Source organism: Rhinolophus hipposideros (assembly GCF_964194185.1).
Source record: "Rhinolophus hipposideros genome assembly, chromosome: 11".
In the NCBI taxonomy this organism is placed as follows: domain Eukaryota; kingdom Metazoa; phylum Chordata; class Mammalia; order Chiroptera; family Rhinolophidae; genus Rhinolophus; species Rhinolophus hipposideros.
This window is the reverse complement of record NC_138057.1, coordinates 71,479,278-71,507,122: the sequence shown is the minus strand read 5'-3', so window position 1 is coordinate 71,507,122 and position 27,845 is coordinate 71,479,278. Positions and strand designations below refer to the sequence as shown.

The window sequence follows — 27,845 nt, the reverse complement described above, 5'->3', positions numbered from 1 at the left end:
AAGTCTATAATTCCACTCCTCATAAATAACTACTGTGAAGAGTCTGATACATATTCTACCATTTTCCCTACACAAATGATACTATTATATGCTATTTTTAAAAAAATATTTTTCCCAGGTTGTATAGTATTTCCTTCTTATTTTTAAAAAAATTTTACTGGGAAACATCCATGGTCATTGGTTACGTATTGCTTTCACGCCACAATGGCATAGTTGACTCTCCTAAGGAGGGTGCAGCTTCCAGTGACCCACGTGGGGATCGAACCAGCAACCTTGGTGTTACCAGCACTGCGCTCTAACCCACTGAGCTAACTGGCCACCCCTATTATATGCTATCTTTATATATGGGATCATACTTGATATATTGTTGCACAGCTTGCTTTTTTTCACATAGCAATATGTGTTAGACATCTTTCCGTATCAGGACATACGGCTCTACCTCATTTTAATAGTAACACGATTAATTTACCACATGGATATCCACTGAGGGAATTTTAATTATTCTGAATATTTTGCTAATGTAAACACTACTGTAGTGAATGTCCTTGTATATGTACATGGGTATATATGTATTTATATATATATGTATGTATGTATTATACATATATAATATCTTTACATATTCTTGCTACCATTTCTACAGAACATGCTATTGGAAATACATATTATACTACACTTATATAGTAAAAATAAATAATATAAATACAATAACAAACATGCTATATATAATATTTCCAATATAAAGGACATAGATACATCCATTTAAATTAGGATAATTTTGTCAAATTGCCTTCTAAGAGTTTTTGCCAATGTACAGCCTCACCCATGTTGTCGTTACAAACAATACACATATCGATAGACAGTCTGACCAGCCGCTCACAGTGTGGGGCTTCACCTCTCTCCTTTGTTCTGGGTACCATACTTCACAGAATGCAGCCCAAGACAGCATTTGTCTCTTGGGCAGCCATGTCATACAGTGCCCGTCAACTACAACTCGTAAAATCTTTTGCACATACTTCTGTTGAACCACATCTTCCCCATTCTACAGTCTAGAAGTTGTATTTTTAGACTCAAGGGCAAAGAATTCTCTATTCAAGAGAATAAAGTCAAAGCAACGTAAAACAATACAAACTTACCAATTCATTTTTCGTGTTTAGGTTGCTCTCTAGCTCATCATAGCTCTGTTTTTGTAACATGGTCTCCTCTTTTAATGATTTGTTCAATTTATCTTGATTTTTAATTTCCTCGAGGAGCTTTGATTGTTTGCTCTTAAGCTCTTCAGTTTCCATTATCTTCTTTTCCAGATCTCTTTCCAGTCTTTCTACTTCTTCTGCCAATACAAATTTAATAATTTATTGATCATTATATTTCCTATTTGGAGAAAGGTAAGAATATTACTAATAGCAAAGGAACTCTTAGGATAGTATCAATACAATTCTACTTTCAAAATTATTCACCATGGTTTTAGGAAAAAGACTACCTTGAACCAGAAAGGGATTTATATTAAGAGGTAAGAAGTCACTATCATTCAGATAACAATTTTAAAAGATAACACTTTTCTTCCAAGTATTTAATTCCACTAGTGTATTGATAAACACAGGTATCCTAGAAAAAACATGCAATATTTTATTTGATATTAGTAATTACACTTTAAAGGATGCTGCAAGCATGTTTGCAAAATACTACGCTATCTTAAAATCCTTCAAGGCTTCCCATGATGCTTAGGATAGGATCCCAAACACCTGCATGAATAACGGACAAGACTCTTCATGACTGAGTTCTGAACTCCCTCCTCTCCAGCCTCATTTTCAAGCACACCCCACTGCAGTCCATTTGCAATGATTCAATTCTTCAGATTTGTGATGCCTCTTCTCACTTGCAGTCTTTTACTCACACCTTCTGCCTGGAACTGTCTTCTTCTATCTCCTGTGGGTCTATTTTATATCCTCCAGATCTTAGATTTAAAAACATTTTGAGAAGTCTGCCCTGACTCTCCCCTCTCCCCAAGATAGATGCTTCTCAGGGGTGCTCTCCCACCAACCTGCACCTCTTCTGTGGCCCTCGTCTACAGGGCATTGTAAAATGTGATCAAATAGCTTGGCTGCCTGCCTTCCCCACTAAATCTTTGTGAAAGCAGAAACCATCTATCTGGCTCACTATTGGGTCGCAGACCTCAGCACATTAAAGGCTCCTAATTAATATTCAAAGTCATAAATGCATCACAAGTAGTTTAAACATCTTCCCCTATAGTAGTATGTTTATATGATGACTTCCCTTTGCATTATTTGTATTTTTAAGGATTCTAAAACATAAACTTCAGGGTAACAAATGTTGAGTTAGGGGGAATACAAACTAATAAAAATTTACTATATTTCTCAAGTATTGGATCAAACCATTACCAAATTGCCATTTTTGTAAGTCAAAATGGATTAACATTAACTTTAAATGGTTGACGATAGAGGGTCATTTCCTAACATTTTAAAACGGCTATTTCATATCTTCTTCTTTCTCTTCAACTCTCATACCCCTATTCTCTTTCTCAGTTGATGACCTCATATTTCATGAGAAAACAGACCCCACCAGTAGGAACTTCCTCAAAACTACCCACGCCTGCACATATCTGCTCTCTCTTCTGATAAAGAAAGCGTCCTGTCCCATTTATGAAGAGACAGTCTTTCATTTTCTCCGATCTCATCTTGTCTTCTCATGAACCAAAAGAACTGAGCCATGATTTGTCTCTCTACGCCACTCTTGAATATTCTGTTTCTTTAATTACTAGCTTTGAGATTTACTACATTCACTTCTGCCCCTTTCCTGGTCTGGAAGCTATTGGTGATTTTTTTTTAACACATTTATTAGGTATCGGGAGAGAAATTGTGGGAGGAAATTGCAAATCTTCGCCCAAATGTCTCCTTCCCATTCACTCTTCCATCTATAACCTAGCATTTGTCCCAACCACTCCTTAACTGCTCCTGTCAAGATCATCGTCATACGAGGACATTGCCGATCTACTGCATTCTCTGTGCTCATCTTCTTCATGTCTCAGCAACAGTCAACATTGCTAACCACTTCCTCTCTTGAAACCCTCTTCTCTGGGCTTTTGCAACCCACTGTTTCCTGGTTTTCTCCTACCTTGCTGGCTTCTTCTTTCTCATTTTTCTTAGCTGGCTCCCCTTCTTGATCTTCCCAAGCCCTGCCTGAGTGAGCTAATCGATTCCAGTGAGTGGAATTAACTATTATATTTATGCTTGATGACTCTCAAATTTATATCTCTTGTACAGATCTCTTTGAACTCCAGACACATTTCCACTCTCTTCTTGGGTGTTGCAAAGGCATTCACTCAAACTCAGCATTCTGAGTTCTCTCATTTTATAAACAATATCACCACGATCTAAGCACTTACTCAAGCCAGAAGCCAGGTATTACCCAGTCCATTAGAAAGTGCTGCTGATCCTACCTTCAAAACTGATGCATCTTTTCTATACCCACCACCTAAATACAGGCCATCACCACGTCTAGCCTAGAGCTCTACAATAGCCTCCTCCCATGTCCCTTTAGTTCAATTTTGTCCTTTCCCAAATCATTCTCCATCCTGTTTCAAAAATAATCTTCTTAATATATAAACTGCCTCATGTCCCATCCCAGCTTAAAAACTGTCAATGGCTTTCCACTGCACCTGGAATAAAATCCCAACCCCAAGGCCCTATGCCATCTCACCCCTCCTCATCTCTGCAAACTTTTTCGTGAGCTATACTGCAGATCTTCTTTCAGTTCCTTAACTCACCACGGTCTTTCCAACCTCAAAGCACCAGCTGCTCCCTTTCCCTGAATGTCTTTGTTCACATGGCTAATCTATTCTTGGCTTTGCCATCAGCTTAAATGTCACTTCCTTAGAGAGACATTCCTTTACACCACTTTCCCAAAAAGGGGGGTTCTCCTCTGTTACTTACTTTATCTGGGTTTACAGGCTTTTTGTCTTGTCTGGTCCACTAAAACGCAAGCTGCACGAAGGCCAGTACCATCTATCTTTCTATTATATCCTCAGTGCCATATGGTGCTTGGCTCACAGGACATGCTGAATGAATATTTGTTGAATTGATTTACGGTGTCATTTTCCATGCAAATTTTAATAGCACTGTAAAGTTCATAACATAACATATCTTCCTGGATAACTTCTGAGTTATTCCTCTCCCACCCAAATTTAATTTCTAAAAAAAATGTCATCTTACCTAAACTGAATCTCTCAAAAGCATCCTGTCTGTCCTGAGTGGTTACTGGCTGACCTTCCAAACTTTCCAGTGAACGGAGGTGAAAAATGGTAAACTGGAGGCAATGAGGAAGGGTCACAACTGGATTTTCAGTTAGAATCAGAGAAGTCAAATCTTGAAGCGGTTTCAATCTGCTTACATCTTGGAGCTGAAAAGATACATAACATTATTATTGGTATAATTTAAAAATCATACACACCTAAAGGAAGTAATAAGTCAAGGACATTGCTATTAACATGGCAAGGAACCTATTTTCATGCAATTCATCATCCAAAAGTAGTGTGAGTGGAGGAACAGAAAGGGAGTATTTGAGTATCTATAGTGTATCCGGGCAATACTAGGCATTTTCCATATACCAGTTCATTTGTGACTCCTCACAACAACCTATGACATAAGCATCATCTTAATTTTAGAGATGAAGAAACTGAGGCTCAAAGAAGTTAGGTGACTTGCTCAAAGCTCAGAGGTGATAAGTGAATGAAACAGGATTTGAATTGAAATCTGTATAAGTCTAAATCTATTGTTTTTCCATTATACAAATCAAAAAATACAAATGGCTATAAAAAAGTGGGCTTCGAAACATGATTCATAAAGAAATTGTGGTATATATCACAATGGAATACTATTCTGCCATAAGAAAAGATGAAACTGTGCCATTTGCAACAACATGGATGGATCTTGAGATTATGCTAAGCGAAACAAGCCAGACAGAAAAAGTCAAGAACCATATGATTTCACTGATATGTGGGATATATAACTGAAAACAACAAAGGAACAAGACAAACAAAGAAACAAAACTCAGACACAGACAATAGTTTAGTGGTTAGCAGAGGGTAAGGGGCAAAGGGGGTGGTAGACAAGGGGAAAAGGGATCAAATATATGGTGATGGGAGGAGAACTGATTCTGGAAGGTGAACACACAATGTGATATATAGATGATGTAATACAGAATTGTACACCTGAAATCTATGTAACTTTACTAACAATTGTCACCCCAATAAACTTTAATTTAAAAAAAGGATAAATTTTAAAGTTTTAGTTAAAGAAAAAAAATCCCTGCACTTTCTTTTTAACAAGAGTGTCCTGAGGCTCAAGTGGAATGATAGATGTGAAAACGCTAAGAAGTCAACTCTCAGCTACCATGGAACCAAGTAAAACCAGGACTGACTATACTTAATTACCCTAGAGAATCCCAGGTTATGTCTGAATTTGATGTTTGGTCAAAAGACCAAGGACCTTAAAAGAAGAGACCCCATTTTAAAAAAATTTAGATTTTAATCTTTTTTTTTCAGTAAGTCCAAAAATTTGAAAAAAGATTCTTGCTACTTTGAATAACTTACCGATGATATCTTGTTGCCTTTCAGATTGAGGACTTGCAAAGATTTTAACTTCTTCCCAAACCATGCTGGAATATGTTCAATTTCATTTCCTGCAAGATTTAGCTTTCGTAGGTTACACATATTTTCTATGCCTTCAATTTTGCTGGAAACCAGAGGGTAAAATCAAACTTAGTAATAAGTACAATGACACAAGTTCCTCCATTCTGTTTTTAGAATTAATAGCCCTGGGTTTTTGTGGAGCTCCTTTTCATAATCATAACTTAAAGCCTTTTCATAAATGAGAACCAAAAAAGTGGCTAAAAACAAATTTACCACAACAGCTTTGGTAAACTCTTCATTACTGTGTCCAGGAATCCCACCTATCTTACTATCAAACTTTACTATCCCACAACACAGAAAAGAAGTGTGTGCCCACGTCAGTCTCATTAATCACTGTAAAGAGAACCAGTGGACAGCCAGGGGACAGTTGAAAACTCAACAGCACACACTGTGCTATGTGCTACGGCCCTGCACAAGAGAAGATGTCCTTATTTATTACCTGAAATAATTACCAAAAGATTAGCCTCAACAGCAGAATATGGCTGCCATTCTGAACTGGTGGACCCACAGAACGATAATGTATTTATAAACATAAATATTCTCATCAGAATATTTCAATTAATAAAACATGTATCACCCATATTTATGAATTTTCATTGATGAACTATTTTTCTCAAGTTGATTCCAATTTAATTCCTTGGTCAATTTTCTACACTGGGAAAATATTTCCAAGCTTTATTTTCACTTTCATTTTGTTGAAGTTATTTTCATCAGGATCAATTATTTTTTATACAAATTTTATATTAAGTATTTAATTCATTAATCAGTTTTTTCCCCATTTCATTTTTGCCATATTAGAGCTTCTGCCACTGTTAGTGTTTTTTTTGTTGGTTTTTTGGTGGTGGGGGTATAGGCATTAGATATGCCAAGTCTAATGTAGGGGGAAAGTACACAAATATAAAGATTTTCAAGATTTGATAATTGTATCATTTTGTCTATAACAAGTTTTCTATTTGCAGTTTTAGCCTCTGTCAGTTTTATTATGTTTACTTCTCAAGAGTAATGTCTATTATATATATTATGAAGTGGAAATAAGACAGAGTATATTGCTTATAGCAATGAGCAAAAAACATAAGGAAAAACACATACGTGAAAACAGGTGGAAATATCTTTGGGATCAAATTGACAGGGTTAAAACATATTGCTTCATGTCAACTTTCTTAATGTAATAAGGCAGTGAATCAAAGACTCTATCTGGGAAACTTTCTGTCAAAAATGGAATTAAGATAAAATTTGATACTCAAAAAATGTATCTCCTTCTTTGATAATGCTTGATTAAGATATTACTCCATTCTTTAGTTAGGCCAAATCATGAAGGCAGTTATCATCTGCGAAGGGCTAGACTATCAACGAATAAGGATGAGGTGCCTGCTGTTTTGAAGGCTTCTTTCAGTAACGTGGGCAGCATTAATCTACCTTTTACCAAAGATGACCCTGCAATGCTACCCAAAGAAGTATTTACTTACCAGATTTTGTTATATGACAAGTTGAGTTCACGTAATTTTAACAGCTTGTCCACCTTCTCAATCTTCCCTATTAGATTATAGCTGAGATTCAGTACTTCAAGTTTAATACATTTTTCCAAATTTTCGATATACTAATTGGAGACAAATGAATACTTTATACAACAGATGCCTTGACATAAGCACAACATGTAAGTATGTGTATCAGGGGCTGTTCTGATCAGTCATGAGAGACTAAACCCTTACTGCTCTCCTGACAATCCCTTGACACGGCGCTCCTTGACCAGGAGAAGCAGCTCTCCTCAAGCTGCCACTCTCCCTGCCCCTCAGCGGACACACTTCCTATGTACTAAGAAGCTCAAGACTATCCAACAAGAACACCCCCACCTCATCTTTTCCACGCCTCTCCCTCCCTCCTCTCCTTCCTTCAAAGCTCAGCTAGGTACTTAGGCTCTTCGTAATCTTACCCATCCCCTCTCCCCATGCTCTTGTATCTTCAACCTCTTTCTTTCTCCTGGATCTTCCCCTCAAGTTTAAAAATAGTGATTAGTCAACAGATATTGATTATACACTTACTATATAGCAAGTGTGGCACCAGGCAATGGAGATGCACCAGTGAACTGGACAATTTCCCCGCTGTGTAGAGCCCATGTTTGACACGCTCAATCTCCTCTACGTAAAGCAAGTCACCTCAAATGGAACTTGTTTTTAAGGTCAAGCTATTATCTCCTTCATTTGCATTTTTGTTGGTTTGATTTTTGTTTTGTTTTCATTAAGATTTTTGTGACGAATGCAGTAGGTATCTAAGTTTTTATTTTTTCTAATTAAAACTTAAGTTGTCTATTATAATGTGTTCATATTGTATAGTTTATGAATAAAGTGGGAAATACTCTACAGCAGGGATCAGTAAACTTTTTCTGCAAAAAGCCAGATAGCATATATTTCTGGCTTTGTGGGCTACAAAGTCTCTGTGGCAACTACTCACCTCTGCTATTATAGCACAAAACCAGCCAAAGACAATATGTAAGCAAATGAGTGTGACTGTGTTCCAATAAGATTTTAGTTACAAAAATAGCAGCAAGCCTGATTTGGCCTGTAATCTGTAGTCTGCGGAACTCATCTCTAAAGGGAGTCAATAAAATAATAGGAATAAAATAAATAGGAACTTAATGTATTTGAAGGTGTCATACTTCTGATGTAGAACTTTTCACTGGAAAAAGTAAAAAGCTCTGCTACAACTAGGATGAGATGTTACTGTAAATCTAAAATAATCCTCTTTTCTCAGTTTTAAAACACAGAAACATCAAAAACAATGTCTATATTCAGAAATGTTGGTGACTTACCCTAAATTTCTTGCCACCATCTTTAGAAAGTGAAAGGTTCAGAGATTTTACCAAGGCCAAATTATCCTGTTTTGTAAGTTTTTTAATAAGAGCCTCTGTGATATATCGGACTCCCGCATGAGAATCAGCTTCTGAAATTACAGAAACAGATCATTATCAGGAGAGGAAGACACGAACACTCTGAAAAACAAATTGTTTTCATGTTATATAACAAAAAAAAATGTTTGTAAGCCATGCAAATGTAAAAACATCTGGCTCGTTCTAATTGCAATGTTTTATTAATATTTTACTTTATGTGGCATTTCATAATAATGACCTTAACAGTTATACTCTATAAATATTAGCTGTGTACTAAGCTTTGTGTTAAATGCTTTACATTTAAAACATTTAATTTGTACAACAAATCTTTGAGACAGACATTCCCAAATCTTTGAGAGAGACTATTCCCATTTATTTTTTAAAAATTATAATAATTTGCTCAAAATCTTGCAGGTAGTAGTAGGCAAATCCAGGATTTGAACCCAGGCAGATGAATCCAAAACCTACACCTTTAATTATATGCAGCACTGAAGTTTTTAGCAATTAAAAAAATGATACACTGACACTATTTAGTTGTTTGTTTTTACAAATCCAAACTAAAGTTGGAAATGCTGGAATTCTTTAAAACCCTCTTTTCTTGTTTTTTTTTCTTAATGGTGAGAAACACAAATTTGTTGTTCTTTTAAATAGAGATAGAGGAGATCCCATCATCCTTTATGGAGATAAAGTACTAACTTGATGAGTAGCAGACCCTGTCCTAAGCCCTCCACGGATATTGCTGTCAAAGTTTCTTAAAGCCATGTCACATTTTATAAAGGAAGCCATAAAAAGAAAATTGCCTCTTGATTCTTTCTCTAAGAGTCAGAAAAAATTAATCCTGAGTTCAGATCTAGGCTGTGGGCCAAAGACTTCCTATGATTATTTATAATAAGTTAATATTACATTTATTTTGGTTTAAAATAAATAACTTTTTCTTTAATTTGGGCTGTTCTAGGAAAGAATGACTAATATTCTAAAATATTATACAAATTAGAAATAGCAATGTACCAATTGATAGCAAGGGTATAGTCGAAACTCAATGCTGATGTTTATTAATAAAACTGATCAGATATTCAGGTCACTAGAGTTTGACGGCTGTGATTTCATGACAGCAAAGAAATCACATAGTTTCCTTTCACATTTAATCACATTAAATAGATTCTTAGAAAAAAATAATCAATTTTGGAAAATAGATTCCCAGACTAACAGAATGCTTTTAAGAAAAAAATTAAAACCTTGGTGGAATCTATACACATCCTTAGGTGGAAATTAGTCCATTCGCAGATTAGCAGTTTGCCAATAAGCAGACTGGAATAGCCCAAGGGTGGATAACATTTTTATACTGAATTAAGGCACTCCACTCTGAGGTGAACAGATACGCCCTCCCCCTACCCAAGGGTGATAATAAATTTGGCAGGTGAGCTTTAGGCTCTGTCCTACCACAGGAAATAAAGCTGCTTCTTTCTGGAAATTCCCTTCTCCTAACCCATTCAGACAGCTTCACCCTCACCCCGAAGCCTCCATCCTCCACTGCCCTCATACAATGTCTGTTAATAAAAACGATAGGTCAAGTCAATACCTGGATACATGCTACATTTGGACCAATGTAAGTTCAATATTGTCCCTCTCTACTTCAGAGTATGTGGTCAAATTCTAAGATTAGAAAGCATATACCTTTATGGTCTCGGTAGTCCAAAAGTATAGTGTTTTCATCTGCAGTCTCCCCTCGCTCACACCACGGTCCTTCAGAATGAAAAGGCAGAGTCTCGGCTCCGGTTAAAGGTGAAAGTGACCTAGATCTCATATTGAACGTAAGAGACGATGGACTAGGAGAGTGAGATGATGGCATCTTTGTTTTGGAAAATTTTTGCTGAGAACCTTTCTTCATTGCAAGAATAAAGCCAGGTGTCCATCAAAACCTGTAAGAGTTTTCAGTATATTTAACAAGATTAATTTTTTTAGAGTTATCAAAACTATTAAATTAATCTATTTCTAGAATTTTCAAGACTACAAAGTTATAAACTCACAGGCTATAGAGGCTAGGACCCACACTACTTTAAGCTGATGGGAGCAGCCACTATTTCAAACATTGCCGATCACCTTGCCAGAGGGAAAAGAGACCTTCATAGGGTTTTGTATTGATAAATGCTTTAGCCAGAAGTCTTACCTGTCATTTCTGTTCTCAATTTATAGGACCGAATAAGTCACAGGCCCCTTATGCCCACACAGGATCCTAGAACGCAGGCCCTGGAAATATTTGGCAACAAGCTGTATTTAATACTGATGAGCATTCTGTCCTTCCTGAAACAGTTTCTTCCTTTGGATTCTGGGACACCACACTCTCCTAGTATCCTCCTGCCTCGCTGGCCACTCTTTGGCCTCCTTTGCTGGCTCACACTCCTCTATTCAATCTTTAAATGTCAGAGTTCCTCAAGTCTCTTCTAGTCTCTCTCTAGTCTCATTTTAGACAATCTAATACACACCCATGGCTTCCAATGCTACCTGCATACTGAGATTTATAGCTTCAGTCCAACCTTTCTCTGGTTCCAGACTCCTCTTCCTAACTGCCTACGGCATCCTAAAATCAACATGTCCAAACGAATTCATCATTTCCTCCATTCCTCCCTCATTTTCCTCCCATCCTGTTCCTCCTCCAGCGTTCCCTAACTAGTGAACAATGCTCATGGGAGTAAGATGGAAACCTGGGGGTCATTCTTGATGCCTCCCTTTCCCCTGTTTTCCTACATCAAATCAATCACCAACTTTTGTCAATTCTATCTCCTAAATCTCTGTCTCAAATTAGTTTACTTCTTTCTGTCTCTACCCTCAACCACTCTAACCCAAGCCCTCATCAAACTATAAAATAGTTTCTAACTGATCTACTTCCTACTCTGTAACTACATTAGTCAAACAGCCAGTCATCTATTTAAAAAGTAAATCTGGCTATAACGAATGTAATATTTGCCATGACCTATGAGGTCCCCCCATGATATGGCCCTGTCGCTCTAACCTCACTTCTATCACTCATTCCCTCAAGTCCCTGGGCTCCAGCCACACTGACCTCCAAACATAATTCCTTCTGCTACAAATGCTTGCCCTCAGTCTTTTGTTTTTCCAACTTTGTTTCCATCATTTTTTTTTTTTTTTTACTGTGGTAAGTTTTACAACATAAAATTGACTGGTTTAACTATATTAAGTGTAATCATCAGCACCATCTAGCTCCATAACTCTTTTCATCTTGTAAAATTGTAATTCTATACCCGTTAAACAATAACTCCCCATTCCACCCTCCACAGCCCCTGGCAACCACCATTCTTCTTTCTGTCTCTATGATTCTGACTACTCTAAGTATATTTTATAAGCAGAATCATACAGTATTTGTCTTTTCATAACTGGCGTGTTTTACTTAGTATAATATCCCCCAAATTTATCCATCTAGCATATGCCAGAACTTACTTCCTTAACTGAATAATAGTATATTATATGCATATATCACATTTTGCTTATCCATTCATCCATCAGTGAACACTTGCGCTGCTTCCATGTTTTAGATATTATGAAGAATATTGCTATGGACGGGTATACAAATATCTCTTCAAGACCCTTCTTTCAATTCTTGGGTATATACTCAGAAGTGGAATTAATGGATCATATAGTAATTTCATTTTTAATTTTGTGAGGAACTGCCATACTGTTTTCCACAGCAGCTATACTATTTTACATTCTCACCAACGGTGCATAGGGGTTCCAATTTCACCATATTCTTACCAACACTTGTTATCCATTTATTTTTTGATGGTGCCTGTCCTAATGAGTATGAGGTGGTATCTCATTGTGTTATTGATTTGCATTTCCCTAATGACTAGTAATGTTGAGCATCTTTTCATGTGCTTATGGCTATTTGTTTATCTTCTTTGAAATGTCTATTCAAGTTCTCTACCCATTTTTAAACCAGGTTGTTTCCTTTTTTTCTTGTTGATTTTTAGGAGTTCTCTCTCTATATTCTGGATATTAATCCCTTATCAGATATATGAATTATAAATATTCTGTAGGCCTTTTGACTCTGTTGATACTGTCTTTTGATGAACATTTAAAAATTTTCCTTAAGTCCAATTTGTCTATTTTTCTTTTGTTGCCTGTGCCTTTGGTGTCATATCTAAGGAATCACTGACAAATCCAATGTCGCGAAGCTTTTGCCCTGTGTTTTCTAAGAGAGCTATACTTTTAGGTCTGACATTTAAGCCTTCGATCCATTTGAGTTAATTTTTGTTTATGGTGTTAGGTAAGGGTCCGACTTCATTCTATCTCCCCTTTAGACTGTAAGCTTCACGCGCACTTCTGTTTTGTTCACCACTTTCTCCGTAGTCGAGCATAGAGCCTGGTATCTAGCAAGAACACAATAAATATTTATCGAATGAATGAATGAAGTCATTTCCCACTCCTCCCTCTCCCTCAGCCATTAAGATACTGATTCTAGTTCTGAAATTTTCTAAACGCATCTCTATCTTCATAGCTCCTGCCCTAGATCTAACTTTTATCACCTCTTGTTTAGACTGTCATGATACTTTCTTAACCAGCTTCCAGTCTTCCTTTGCCTCACCCTCAATCCTTTCTCCCTGACTCACTTACTTTATAAAAAAACAAAAAACGTCTGATGGTTCTCATTGTCAATACAACTAAACATTTCTGCACCATACACAGGACTCACCACAATCTAGCCAAGCTTTCTGGCCTCATTTCTTACTCCTCCCCACCATGCATCCTGCACTCTAGTCATCTTTCTACTATTACCCGGACACATCATGAGTTTCTGCTCGTGAATTTCCCACTTTTAAAATGGCGTCCTCCTCTTCCTTTCTACCAACTAAAATGTCATTTTGGTTGTAAAGACGTTCCAGAAATCCACTTCCTTCAAGTAGAATTAATCTTCTATACTTATTATCATACTGAATACACCTCCATCAGAGACTCATTCTACTATAATATTTTTTGCTTACCCAGATTGTAACATCCACAAGTGGAGTCGTAATGCCTTATTCATCTCTGAACTCCCAGCACCGCAATGATAGGCCATGAATGTATCTAACATTTTACAACTAGAATTCAATCTGTTTAGAAGGCATATTTTAACAGCGTGTCCTCTCCCTCTCTTTCTCTCTGTCTCTCTCTGTACATGGATGTGTGTGTGTATATTTTTGTTGCATTATTTATATATATTAAAAAGTACACATATCATATGTACATAGCTCTATGAATTTCTATGCAATGAACACAAACTGTATAACGAGTATCCAGATCAAGGAACAGAATATTATCAGAACCCCAGAAGCCCTCTCATGTCCCCTTCTGGTCATTAACTCACACACATGGGTAATCACCATTCTGATGTCCAACATTAAGATTTTTAGACTATTAGGTTGGTGCAAAAGTTATTGCAGTTTAAAGGGTTAAAAATTGCAAACACCGCAATTACTTTTGCACCATCCTAATATTTTTTAACTTTGCGTAAAAGAAATAATAGAATATCTTTTATATCTACCTTTTGATAAACATTATGTGTTTAATGTTCATTTATGTTTGTCTCATGCTATTTGAAAACATCTAATTGCTTCAGACTACCATGCCCACTATTGCTTGTCCATAAAATCAATTTATTGAAATTGAGGTCTTCCAGAAGGAACTAAAGCATGTATCGATGAAAGGGATCTTAGTCAAATTCCTTTCTTTTCATATAAAAAAACAAAGGCCCAGAATGGTAAATGACTTGGTCAGTCACAATGCTAGCTGTAGTAATGATGAGAGTCAGTTCTGCTCTCAAACTAACTTGTAATTAAATCACATAATTAATCTAGTAGAACGTAAGTTCCATGAGAGTAGTGATATTGTTCACTGGTGTATCCTGGCCTAGTACAAAGCCTAGCTGATAGTAGACAACTAATATTTATTAAGTGAATTATTCATAAAAAACATGGAACTTATAAAATCCTATTCAGTACCCCTACAAAAGGATATCTTCATGAGCAATATTAGAGAGTTCTAATTTGCAAGGTTAAGTTTATGAAAAAAAGATTTTCATAATAAACAATTGCTCCTATAAATGCAGTCTAAAAACATTGCAAAAAATATAAATTTGACAAACTGAGATAAAAAATATCTCATAAGATGTTTAAGTCTTGAACAGGCTGTGTTAATAAGGATCCTATTTTTGCTCAATATTCATAATCTCCCCTACTCTCACTGCTTAAAATGTGAAGACAAAAACACAAATTATTTTTTAGAACAGTCGTTTTCAAACCAAAGATTTTGGGTAGGTCAAATCTAATGCCATATAAATTGATATTAGAAAAAGACATTATAATGGTTTGATGTGTGAATATCTTCAAATATAACACCTTCACAGGTATATGAATATTATTATACAGGCTGGAATTATGAAGAAACTTATTTTTTAAAGGGTTGGAACATTTACAGCATATGTAAAGGAGAGTTGCCATTATACAGTCAATCAGTTAACCAATATTTAGGAAATACAATACCTTTCAACAACTATAAAGAGAAGGAAGGGTTTCAGTCATTCTAGGAATGCTGATCTTGCCCAAAACATTTCTGGAATTCCTCTTTGGGTCCTGCTCTCAGAATTAATTTATAAGTCTCACAAGAAAATCAGACCCATCATTTCAGCTACATTTTGTTTTTATTTATTTTCCCAGGTTGATCATTAACTTTTATCATGTGCTAAATGTTGTGATAAGGTCTTCTATGTATCATCGATTAGAAGGATTAAATACAACTACTTATGAAATAGGTGTTGTTATCTCCCATTTAAAGATTAAGAGGTTAGATAATTTGTTCAAAGTCCCATAACTAATTGGTTAAACCAAGACCAGGTTCTAAAGCCCATGTCTTCATTACCATGTCATATTGCTGATTTTTCTGGAGACCAAATCCCTTTGATTTGCTCTCTAGGGCCTAGCAAGGCACCTTACATAAAACAGACTATAACTAAATGCCACTAAATGACCATGATTAATGAATGGATGGCATATATTATAAAAAATTCCTGAAGGAAAAACAAAAAATTTAATGCGATAGCTGTCACTCTCAGACTCAGATATTTGCCCTGATCTAACCATCCTGTGTATCACAGCTTAGCAGAGACCACCTCCACCTCTATCCAGCCTTTCCTAACAATGCAATGCAATTATTTTGTGTCCTGCATCTCAGTTTTCTCTCTTAATTCTTAAAATACTGAACCGTCCTGAATTCCTCTTATAACATCTTAATGACCAAGACCCTTTGGGTCTCACTAAACTATCATGAAGTCCTCTGTTACCCACATTGATTAGAAAAACTCTGCCTTACTCATTTATAGTTTAAAAAAATATTAGAATGGATTCCAGAAATCTAGATAACCTTCTTCCTTTTAAGAATTATTTTTAACACTTAAGAAAGATTAAGTGTTAGCAATTTAATCACATGTCAGTACTTGCCCTGAAATTCTACTTCATTCCATACCCTTGGACCCACTTAAACACTCTTACTCTTTAGCTTTCTCTAGTCCTTTCAAATAGCCTGATTCCCATTCCTCTCCAAGGTCTCTAATCTGCTGCATTTCTTTCCAAAGGCAATTCTCCCATCCTGTGTTTGTCAATCTCTGTCTCTCATACTTCATCCCATTCTGATTTCCAAGTTTCCCCACAAATGCTGTCCCAATTCCCTAACACTGTCTTCCATCCATTTCTCTATTGCTCTTTTCAGTATCCCGCCTCAACACTTCTATATCCACCCTGATTTCCCAAACTGCTCATCCCAGAAAATATTCTGACATCCTAGTTCATTCCAGTACTCTGACTGCTATCATTTCCCTCCTGAAAGAATATACTCAAACCTTCACCTGTTCACCTTCATCCCAACACAATTATCTACCTACTTGCCTTTCCCTTCTAACAGCTTGACCTCTGTGTCTTTCTCAATTCTATTAACATTCTGAATTCGATTCTCCATTCTACTCAGGTACCTTAAAACCCAAGCTTCCCATCCTTTTCCATTAATTTATTTACTCAGTCATTCAATTTTACTGAGCAACTTTTATGCTCCAAGAACTGTGCGAGGCTCTAAGAATAGAGAGAGAGAAGGCAGGGTTTCTATACTCAAGATGCACAGCAAGATTACACCTCCTTATTATAACTGGTTGCTGAACTTTATAACACCTTACAGTTAGAATGAAATGATTATTTGTGAAACGACTTGATTGTTGCTTATTTCTTCTTCTAGAGTTTAAGCTACAACACAGCAGGGGCTCTATTTGTCTACTGTCCAATTGTACAACAAATATTTGTTGAATGAATGAAGAAGGGGTTCTGCTAAGCCCTCTAAAGACACAGCCCAATTTAAATCTCGCAGATGCTGTATAAGAACAGAATTAGGAACCTTATTTACAAGTGGCGGTGTATCTGTTGAGAATTAAAAGCGTGGCTTCTGGAACTAAACAGCCTGAGTTACAATCCCAGTTTGACATTAGGCAAATTACTTCACCTCTCTGATCCTCAGTTTCTTCACTTTTCAAACGGGGTTGGTAACCATCATACAAGTTGTTTTACGTTCTAAATGAGTTCACACACGCAAACGACTCAGAACTGAATCCGACAAATATGGTACGCTCACAAGTAATAGCAATTATTTTTAGGAATGAGGAAACCCATGCGCAGCAAGGTTAAGCAACCTGCCCAGAGTCATCGAAGTGGTTAAGTAGCACAGGCTGGCAGAATCCACGTTTTGGCTTCAAAAGTCACCCCTCCTTTAACCACTCTACAACAAAGTGCTTGCTCTTCCCTTCCTTTTATCATTTCCTTCCAACATTCTAACTCTCATTTTCCTTCCTGTACAATCCCATGACACCCGTCAGGCTACCCAAAGCAGCCTTTACCCCCGTCCTTCCCCACGGACCCCTGGCACACCTGGCACAGCCCAGCCCCTCCTGCTCCTCTCGGTGGAAGGACCCCCATCCTCCTCGGCGTGACACCCAACGCCCAACTCCTGCTACACTCTAGTCCTGTTTCCCCAGCGCCCCCGTGCCGTCCAGCCCTGACCGACTGATTCCCTTCTCATCCAAACCTCCCTCCATCATTCTCCTCCCCACACCGATTCCGGGCCATGCCCTCCTGCCCATCCAATCCCATATTCCCAGGCACACGCCCCCGCCCCGAATCCATCCCGAGCTGGCGCAGGCCTTCCCGCCTTTGCCTCCGGCCCCCACCATTCCGTCCAGATGCCTTCGACCAGGCCTGGCACTCACCACCGAGGAGCCGAGCCAAGCGGACCCGCAGGACGAGGCCGGGTGAAGATGCGCCTGTCTTCCCCGTTAGGTGCCCAGCGGCGCGGCGGCCATTTTGTTGTGTTGAGCCGGTTGCCGTGAGGCAGCGCGCGCGCGGCGGGGGCGGGGCCTGTGGCGGCCACGCCCCTCCCGGGACAGTTGTGGGGGGGGTGGGGCTTCCCGCCGCCTGTGCCGCCTCAGCTGCAGGCGCGCACGAGCGCGGGCGATCTTCGGCGCGAGACCTGTCGCGCGTGCTGAGCCTGTGGCAGGAGAGGTTTCCTGCCGCAGCCGCCGGCGAGCGGGTGTCCTGTCACCGAGGCGAAGCTGCAGACGCCTCCGGCCGGGGCTCGGACACGCGCTTTGGCGTCCGGGCCAGAGGACAGCCTGAGGGACCTCGTACCGTCGTGCTGTCGCCAGGCTCCCGGACTCACCCTGCTGGCCGGCTGGCCTTGAGCTTGCGTGCCCTGAAGCACGCTTCTCCTTTCACAACCTATTGCAGGGGCGAATTCTCTTCTTCAGGGACCCGAGGCCAGAAGTGGGTGAACCGCGGAGGGAACGCAGCGTGGGCGCCCGCCGCCACCCGAGACCAGCCTGGGAGTCGGGGCAGCGAATGTGCCCGTTCGCTGCTGGTGGAGAACATTTGTCTGGCTTGGTGACAGGGAGGCTACAGCAGGATGTGTTCGAGGAAACTGGTTGGAGAGCTGAGAATGCAGCAGATACCGTGTGTGCTGGGGGCCAGAGGAATGGTGCCTTTTTCAAAGACCGTTATCGCCCTGGACGCCTTCCTCCACTCCAGTTTTGAAGCTTGTGCCCCGGACCACGTCACCATCAGAGGGTTGCACCATCTCCGGACAGCTCCAGTACAGTCCCTGCCTGTCTTTTCCCATACTCTTCGAGTTAACCGCTTGTGAGCCCCCAAGATCCCAGTCCCGGCACAATTCTTATCTTCGTTGTGACCTCCAATCCTTTGTGCTGACCATTGGCTCACCATTGGTTCCTTTCTTCATCGTAGAATTTATGGTTCATCTTGGTAACACTGTTTTGGAAATTCCCCCTCTATCCGTGCCTCAGTTTCCTCATCTGTGAAATGGGATAATCATACCTACTTCCTATAGTTTTCCTGATACTTATAAAAGTGAATGCACGTGGAAAAACGTAGGACAGTTCCTTCCCAAGAGTGAGTGCTCAGCGTGTTTTAGTTCTTTTTTAGGCAAAGGTTTCCCGGAAGAGGTGACACCTCATCCTAAAGCTTGAAAGAGGGAAAGAATTTAGTCAAGGAGTACAGGGTGGGGAAGAATTTGCTTGGCAAAGGAAATTACTTGTGCAAACCCCAGAAGGAGAGGGGAAAAAGATCTTGGCAATGAACTGGACGTTAAGTAGATCCCATGGCAGCACAATATCCGGAGTGAGGAAGCTAAAGCTGGAAGAGGAGTCTTATAAACCCCGTCAGGCACTTGTCATTTTTCCTAAAGGCAGAGATGGACTCAGGAACTGGAAATTCAGTTACCTTCCAACAGGGGGTACCAGTCCTATTCACTTTTGCGTGAATGATGCTCCCCTTTCCACTATTTAGGCAATACAGAAGGAAGCCCCTGAAATTGTAGAAAAGCCAAAATTCCCGAAAAGCTCCACGTTTTAAATTAATAGGAAGATTTATCCATGTTTTTAATCAAAGTTCAGATGATATTTATTAGTTTGGAATATGTACATTGCTGACTTTCAGTTCTATTATTTTTTTATTGGCTTGCTTGTTTGTTTTGACACTCATTTCTTTTTCCGTTTTCCACCAGCGAATGGGTTTGTTGTATAACCTCACTGCTACGGTCTTCAAAGCCTGTAATGATATTCAGGTGGGATTCATTACCACATCGTGGTATGTTGGTGTGATTCATTATCAATCTTGTGAGTAGCCATCAAAAATACACACAAAATCCAGAGGATGGTGCAAAACACTTACTTTTCCCTTGGGTAGTCACTCAGTCCATATCCACTTAATCTTGAATGGGTACTCTCCAGTCTCTTCTTTGCCAGTTTTCTTCCTTCATCCAGATGCAGTACCCTCTGGTGGCGTCTAGCATGGTGAAGGCCTTGGATCAGGGGTGTCGCGCCAACTGCAGCCTGCAATCCGTTTTTAATTGGCCCGCAGCAAATTCCAAAAATATATTTAGTTTACTTAACTAAACCAGGTGAGGCAATACGTACTTCACCTCAAGTGAGTGGCCCGGCTGTTTGTGTATTTTACTGCATATGGCCCTTGGTGAAAAACATTGAAAAAAGTTTGGACACCCCTGCCTTGGATGGACCACAGGCCTTAGCGATGTCAGAGGAGAAACCTTTCTATAGATAATTTGAATATTAACTGCCTCTCTTAGCATGCTAAAAGAGTGAGGATAGGAAAGGAATGAGGGCAACTCTTTCATTTCATACTAATTTGTACATACACGGTAATATAAAGAAGTTGCTACTCTTCTGCGTTGCATTTACAATATAAATATTAGCCATCGCAGAGTGACCTAGCTATCCTTCTGTTCTTTTTTTCCAAATGATAACAAAGCCATTCTGTTTCTTTTTAACTTGCCTCATGTTTCTAGGAAAATAACAGGATTGTACAAAATTGGAATATAGCAATCAGAGACAGGGACACTAAAACCTTGAATTATTAATTCATAAACTGAAAAGCTAAGATCACATGAATTCCTAGAAATAATAGCCAGTGTCACAAACCAAAGGACTGATAGTCTATATAAAATTTTCCCAGATTCTTTTCAATAGATGTATGAAATGTAAGAAGTAGAGAGGATCTCAGGGTTTAGTCATATCATCTACCTAAACTCCTGTAATTTACCATTAACATTATCATCTTTTGGTTCTAAAAGATAAAGCTGTTTTCTTACATAGAAATGGTCAGGTTCTAGTGTTTAGTCCTTGGCTGGAGCTGCCTGGAAAGAGCATGGCCTCAGCTTGAAAGGTAAGGTGGGGCTTGAAGGCATTAACAGCTGGAGGCCATCAGCTAATACTCCTTGCAGCTGGAGAGCAAATTCTTTCTTCCAGGGAAATCTGAGCAGCCCATCCCCATGGTTGCCACACTGCTGTTGACCAGCAAAGACACCATTCTGTTGCCAAAGTGCATAAGGTGTTGGCGTCTGATGACAAGGGGACTTTTGTTGTACTGAGGGAGGAGTCTCCTGAACCAGGAGGTCCTGGCCTCTTGTCATCGTTTTTTTTTTGTTTGTTTCTTTTTCAGTTTTACTGAGATATAACTGACTCTCTTGTCATTGTTAATGCTAATCACCACCGTTGCCAATCAAAACCATACTGCTGAGGTCTTATCTCTCAATGCACCGTGAAGACTTGAGCATTTTTAGCTAGCCTGTTATTGGGGTTTCCTGGGCTCAGGCATGAGTCTACTGAAGCTGAGCCCAAGGAAAGTCAGAATGGCAGACAAACAATGTGCTATTGTCAGAATCATCTTCCCAGCTCCATGTAGCTCAGTGCAGGAACTTGAACTCCTTTTTGCTCTCTCTGATAATGATTTCTGAGACCCTCTTTAGGCATTAGGTGGGCTTCACTTAGGGTAACACTTAGGTTCTAGCTGATACCCTGAAAGGATAAAGTGAAAGAGATCAAACTGAATCTTAGGAGGTGGTTCCTTAGAAGAGAATCTACTTCTAGTTCAGTGGCTCTTAGCCATGGCTGCATATTTAATCATCTGAGGAACTTAAAAATATTGATGCCTGCCCACCCTACCCCACCACACCTATGTACCTTTATTTAATCAATCCAAGGTATTGCCTAGACTCAGGATTTTTAAAAGTTCCCCAGATGATTCTAATGTACAGCCAAGACTGAAAACCAACTACCCTAGTTTGTGGTGGAAGCTAAAGAAGCATCAGCATGGGAGTTCTTCAGTTTAATTTGTTCAATTCATTTGTTTAGTAAATAAGGCAAATATGACTTAGCCTTGCCTACCAGTCATAGCTGCATTTCAGTAGGGGAATACAGCAAGTAGAATATAAAAAGAGAATGACAGAAATATATGGGAAGTGTTGAAAGTCAGGAAGAATACGGCTTTAAAGGCACACACAGGAAGAGATAATTATCCTTTTCAAAGCAGATCAAGGAAGGTATCCCAGAAAATATAGTTTGTAATCTGAGACCTGAGGATAATCAGGAGGAGTTAGTCATATGAAGAAGTTAGAAAGAGCATCTAAGGTAAAGGGAATAGATAGCCCATGCAAAGACAAAAGATACTTGAGAGAGCAACTTCAGAAACACTAGAAATTCATCAGTAGGGCTAAAGCAGAGTTGGAGCAAGAAAACCATGAACTAGGTGCCGCAGCAAAAGGGGCTGGATGAGCCATATGAAGTGTTAAATCTGTAGATCAATTTGGGGCATATTGCCATCTTAACAGTATTAAGTCTTCTGACTCTTAAGCATGAAATATTCCATTTATTTAGGTTTACTTTAATTTCAACATTTTATAATTTTCGAAGTAAAATTTTGTACTTTTGTTAAGTTTCTATTTTATTTGACGCTATTGTTTCTTACTTTCATTTGGTTTAGTCATTGCTGCTGTATAGAAACACAATGATTTTTATATACTGATCCTATATCCTGCAACCTTGCTGAACCTGTTTCTTAGTTCTAATTTTTTTTTTAGTGGATTCCTTAGGATTGTCTATATACAAGATCATGTCATCTGCAAATAGAGATAGTTTTACTTCCTTTCCAATTCTGATGACTTTTATTTGTTTTTCTTGCCTAATCGTCCTGGTTAGAACTTCCAATGTAATGTTGGGTAGAAGTGGCAAGAGTGGGAATCCTTGTGTTTTTTTTTAATCTTCGGAGGAAAGCATTCAGCCTTTCACCATTGAAGTACGTTGGGAACTGTGGATTTTTCATAGATGCCATTTATCAGGTTGAAGGAGTTCTCTTTTTTTTTATTATTAGTTTGAAGTGTACAAAACAATATAATAGTTAGACATTTATCATTTATATCCCTCACAAAGTGATAACCCCCCTCCGCCAATCTACTATCCCTAGGAATTCTCTTTTATTTCTAAATTGTTGAGTGAGTTTTTCTTTTTTAATCAAGGAAGAGTGCTGAATTTTGTCAAATGCTTTTTCTGTATCTATTGAGATGAGCATGTGAGTTTTGTCCTTTATTCTATTGATATGCTGTTTTATATTAATTAATTTTGGGATGTTAAAGCAACCTTGCATCCCTGAGAAAAATTCCACTTCATTGTAGTGTATAATCCTTTTTATATGCTTCTGGGTTTGGTTTGCTATTATATTGTTGAGGATTTTTGCATCTATATTCATAAGTGATATCAGCCTATAGTTGCTTTTTTTCCTTACGATATCTTGGTTTTGGTATCAGGATGATACCCTTCTCTTCTAGTTTTTAAAAGAGTTTGAGAAGAATTGGTATTAATACTTTTTTATATGAGGTGTGACTATTAAGTTCGCAAACTTGTTGCAACGATGTTGCTAACCTTTTTTGATATCAGAGGAATTATTCATTATGAATTTGTACCAACTGGACAAACAGTTAACGAGGTTTACTATTTGGAAGTGCTGAAAAGGCTGCGTGAAAAAGTTAGACGACCTGAACTTTTTGCCAACAATCCATGGCTCTTGCATCACGACAATGCACCAGCTCACACAACACTGTCTGGGAGGGAGTTTTTAGCCAGTAAACAAATAACTGTATTAGAACATCCTCTCTACTCACCTGATCTGCCTCCCAATGACTTCTTTCTTTACCCAAAGATAAAGGAAATATTGAAAGGAAGACATTTTAATGACTTTCGGGACGTCAAGGATAATATGATGATAGCTCTGATGGCCATTCCTGAAAGAGTTCTAAAATTGCTTTGAAGGATGGACTAGGCTTTGACATCGGTGCAGTTTCCCAAGGGGAGTACTTCAAAGGTGACCATAGTGATATTCAGCAATGAGGTATGTAGCGCTTTTTCTCAGATGAGTTTGCAAACTTGTCAGACCTCGTACATTGAATTGAATGTAATTCATATCATATGTCCCTGGAGTGGTTAAAAAATGGCCTTAAGAGAACAACATTTGACTACTGAATTAAATCCTACCAAGTTGTGCTTGGGTCTGAAGGAGGGAATTATTTTATTTAGCATTTTCTTGTTGTAAAAAAATCAACATTAACTTTTGAAATGGATTTGATCCAACAGGTGCAAGTGAAGGATGCCTTCGACAGTTTTGTAGGAGGGATTTCAGGAACCTTGGTGCAAAAATAGTTGATAACACTCAGAAGAGGAGAGATGTGGATCCAAGAAAAAGTACAACAAATTATAATGACGGAGTAGCTTCATTTGTGGTTAACATTCCGTCTGATATGACAATGCTGGAGTTTTCATGTGGTCAGAATTCTCATTTGTTGTATTTTCTATTATCACCTATTATCTATTATCACCTAGTCTATCACCTCACTGGTAGCTAGGGTGCAAGAAAGATTGGGGAGATTTTATACATAAGTCTAATGAATCTCTCTGAAACATTTGACTTGTGGGCACAGGAAATACAATGTATTTCCCCCCCTTTCTTCCACCCCACCCCACACTCCGGTTCAAGCCATTGTTGCTCAGTCTAGTTGTATAGGATACAGCTCCCTGGCCCATGCTGGTATTATGAGCCTTGCGCTCCTTTGTTCTTATTTGTTATCTATTTGTTATCAAATTACATTTACCAGCAAATATCTAATTCTTCAGCTTCAGGGAAAACATGGATGGTTTCGGCCTCTTGTTCACGAACTGGCACAGCATGGCATAAATATTTATGAGTTACCTAGGGCCTTGCACATTACCTTCAAGAACAGATTTTGTTTACTCTCCTAAATCCTTCTACCTGTCTCTCTCCTGAGGGCGAGAATCAGAAATTATTCTTATTCCATTCACAACCAACATCTCTACTAGACTTTAAGAATTATTGCCACATCCCTTGCTGCGTTTTTCCTCTCCCAAATTCCTACTTTCTGCCAGCCTATGGTAGAAGGAAATGAGTCAGTAAGTTGATATGTCATTTAAGAAAGAAGGCCAACCCTAGATCTAGGACCTTTTCTCTTCTTTGACTCATTAGACTCTCCTACAGTAGCCTAGATTTTCATAGTTAATTATATCATTTTTAATAGCCTTTCTGTAGTCACTTGATAGCATAGCTTATCATGATGTTAAGGCAGTGGAATGCTAATTTGCTTTTCATAAAATGTTTGAAGCCTAAATATATGTAAGGTATATGTATATATTCACATATGTCAAGCACTTAGAACCAGGCCTGGCAGTAAGGGAATGCTAGCCAAGTGTTAACAATTACCAACACCATCATCGTCATCAAGTTAAGCATCGGTGTTAGCTCATAACTGATGACCCAAACTTTCCAGAAGAATATCAAGCCAGCAATGACTGTCAAGAAGTGGCCTACTCATCATGCAGCCAAAGTTGCCTTTCCCTTAGGTGTACAGACACTTACAAGAGTTTGCTTGGGATAACATCTGAGCATAACTGTTAATCCATGAAAGTTCATATGTTGAGAAGATTATATACTACAATTACTTGGTAAGTTCAATATCTTATTTGCATCTGGTCCCCTACCTGCAAGATTTCTTTACTTATGCAAATAATCCTTAAATGATTCTTTACCTGACACAAAGCAGTACCCAACTGATATTTAGTGAATGAATGGATGAACTTATACAGCACTTTATAGTCTATAAAGCACATCCACAACATCCTTATAACAGAGCCATACAACACCTCTTTGAGCTCGGCAGACAATGGAACAGATTGGAGAAGTCGAGTGACTTGCCATGTTTGCAAGTAGTTAGTCGTTGGTTTAGGATTTTGTCAAGGTCTTCTGACTCCTAGACTGATATTCCTTCCATACATAGCATGGTATGAAGGGTTTGATCAGAACCTTCATTCAGTCCCCAGACTAGTCAATGACCTCAGCAACATTTCATGGCCAATCAGAGTATTACCGGCCACTGAACCACTAACCCTTGCCAACGTTCCTTAAGAACATGCCTTATTTACAAAGGGAAGAATTTAAGTCCTGTGCTCAAGAATGCATGTAGTGATTCCATTGTTCATTGCTGCTTAAAATGGAAGGACAGTAGCATGCTATATTGGAAAAGGCATGGGCTTGAGTCAGCAAAATCAGGGTTCACTTCCTAGATAATTTCAAGTTCAGAAACCTTTGAATGCAAACAATTCCAAAGTATCTTCCTATCGGTGACTGATAACATCATCTGTTTATTAAGCCATTTGTTGGAATAAGCAATAACCTTATTTTGAGAGGGACCTTGTAAGCTAATGAGATGTTTATATCTATGAGCTTCAATTTCTTTAACTACTAAGTGGGATTAATAAAACCACAACATACAATTATGAGGATTGAATATGTTCATGTATAGGTGCCTAATACACAGTAGATGCTTAATGGACATTAATTCTCTTTCTCTTTGTCACCTGTGTAATTACTAGCCTAGCGTTAAGCCTACTTGGATGCATATTTATTGTGTGTTTTTGGATTTCATCTAAGGGCAAAATTGTATACTTTGGCACAGAGAAGAAAAAAACTCCCAGGTTTATCTTACCAACTTTTAAACCTTTCCATGACTCAGCATATGGTTCCTACAGCCCTCCTCCTCGTCTATTATATCGTCACGGGAGAGCAGACAGCAGAATTCGTGTCTGACTAAGTCTCCCTAAATATTGAAGAAAAGTGTGGTAACCAGCTCCAGGTGAGCCACAAATACTCTCTCCAGCTCGATTTTCTCCTGAGTGACTGTTTAATTTCATACTAAGATACTTTCTTTTTCAACTGATTTTAGATTTACCTGTCTCCAAATAAAGATATGCACTCTCCAGGCGAAGCTATATCTCTTACTATGGAAACTTGATCAGAATCATGGGTAGCATTATCATCAGTGGATAGTGCTATATACAGCAGACAAGAAAAAGGCAAAAAATCCCATGAAAAGAGTGAAGTAGGGTAAATGCTGTGGTTACTGATGGTTGGCATTGCTTGGGGCCAAGTGTCCACCATGGTTCTCTCTGGGTTCAGTGCATGAGTCATGGGAGGAGAGTAAAAGAAAAAAAAAATGCAGTCACACCAAAGTCTGTCTTCTCAGCTAGATTTAAGGATAATAATATCAGCAGCTAACATTTATTGAACACTTACTATATGCTAAGCATTATTGTAAGACCTTTAAATCTATTATTGAATATTTACAACAATCCCATGAGATTAATATCAATAATAAAGATATTTAAAAAGTGTTGAGCATTTAGTAGTGGAGTTGCCATGTTTTTGATGAAGAAAACTAAGATGCAGATATTAGGTGACTTAGGGCCAGAGTGGAATCCCAGCACAGAGTCAAATCAAGTGAACTTGTTTGGTCTGAGTTATCCTTTTTAGTTATCCTTTTAGATATATAAAGGACAATTATCCAGTTAAATTACTCTCCAATTTATTTTGTATTATATGAACATACTTTATTTGGGAATATCTTCAGTGAAATGCTCAAGTGCATTTTTCTCTGTAAACGAACCAAAATGTAATTAAATGCACATTCAGAAAACCTTCGAGTGCATCCATTTCCAAACTGTCTGTCTTTCTATGAATGATGCCATCATCTTGTTTACTAAGCCTTTTATTGGAATAAGCAATAACCTCATTGACCTAAGAGAGGGCATCTTTTAAGCTAATGCATAAAGTTAAAGTTCTTGCTCACTCTAGTGAAGGGATATGATTGAAAATGCTGGAGTTCTGGTGAGCTGAGTGTATTAAATCCATTAGAGAGATGATGGGGGGAGAGAACAGGGGCATAGTGTGGGAGACTATATGGCTACACATGAAAATTGCAGGCAGGAATAGCTATTTCCTCTCTTCTCCCTTTCCCCAGCGA

At 38.5% G+C, this 27,845-nt stretch overlaps 1 protein-coding gene and 1 long non-coding RNA gene across 4 annotated transcripts in view; one reads left to right on the top strand and one right to left on the bottom strand.

The window, feature by feature from the left end:
* Positions 1-18,029, bottom strand: part of CNTRL (centriolin) — a 73,409-nt gene extending 55,380 nt beyond the window's left edge. For 2 of the 3 annotated variants that reach the window (XR_013994399.1, XM_081065654.1), the window contains exons 1-7: positions 17,887-18,020; positions 10,266-10,510; positions 8,514-8,644; positions 7,174-7,304; positions 5,609-5,750; positions 4,230-4,416; positions 1,137-1,330 (exon numbers count right to left, since the gene is read on the bottom strand). Coding sequence is in view for 2 of the 3 variants with exons in the window: in XM_081065654.1 (XP_080921780.1) it covers positions 1,137-1,330; positions 4,230-4,416; positions 5,609-5,750; positions 7,174-7,304; positions 8,514-8,644; positions 10,266-10,479 (999 nt within the window). In the remaining variant the exon portion in view is untranslated. Of the gene's footprint in view, positions 1-1,136; positions 1,331-4,229; positions 4,417-5,608; positions 5,751-7,173; positions 7,305-8,513; positions 8,645-10,265; positions 10,511-17,886 lie in introns of all 3 variants that reach the window. The other variant, XM_081065655.1, reaches the window with a different exon arrangement.
* A 2,861-nt stretch (positions 18,030-20,890) lies between these two features.
* On the top strand, positions 20,891-26,678 carry LOC308505465. The gene is made up of 3 exons (XR_013994563.1): positions 20,891-23,869; positions 24,112-25,491; positions 26,477-26,678. It is a non-coding gene; the product is annotated as an uncharacterized lncRNA (long non-coding RNA).
* Positions 26,679-27,845: the final 1,167 nt, after the last annotated feature.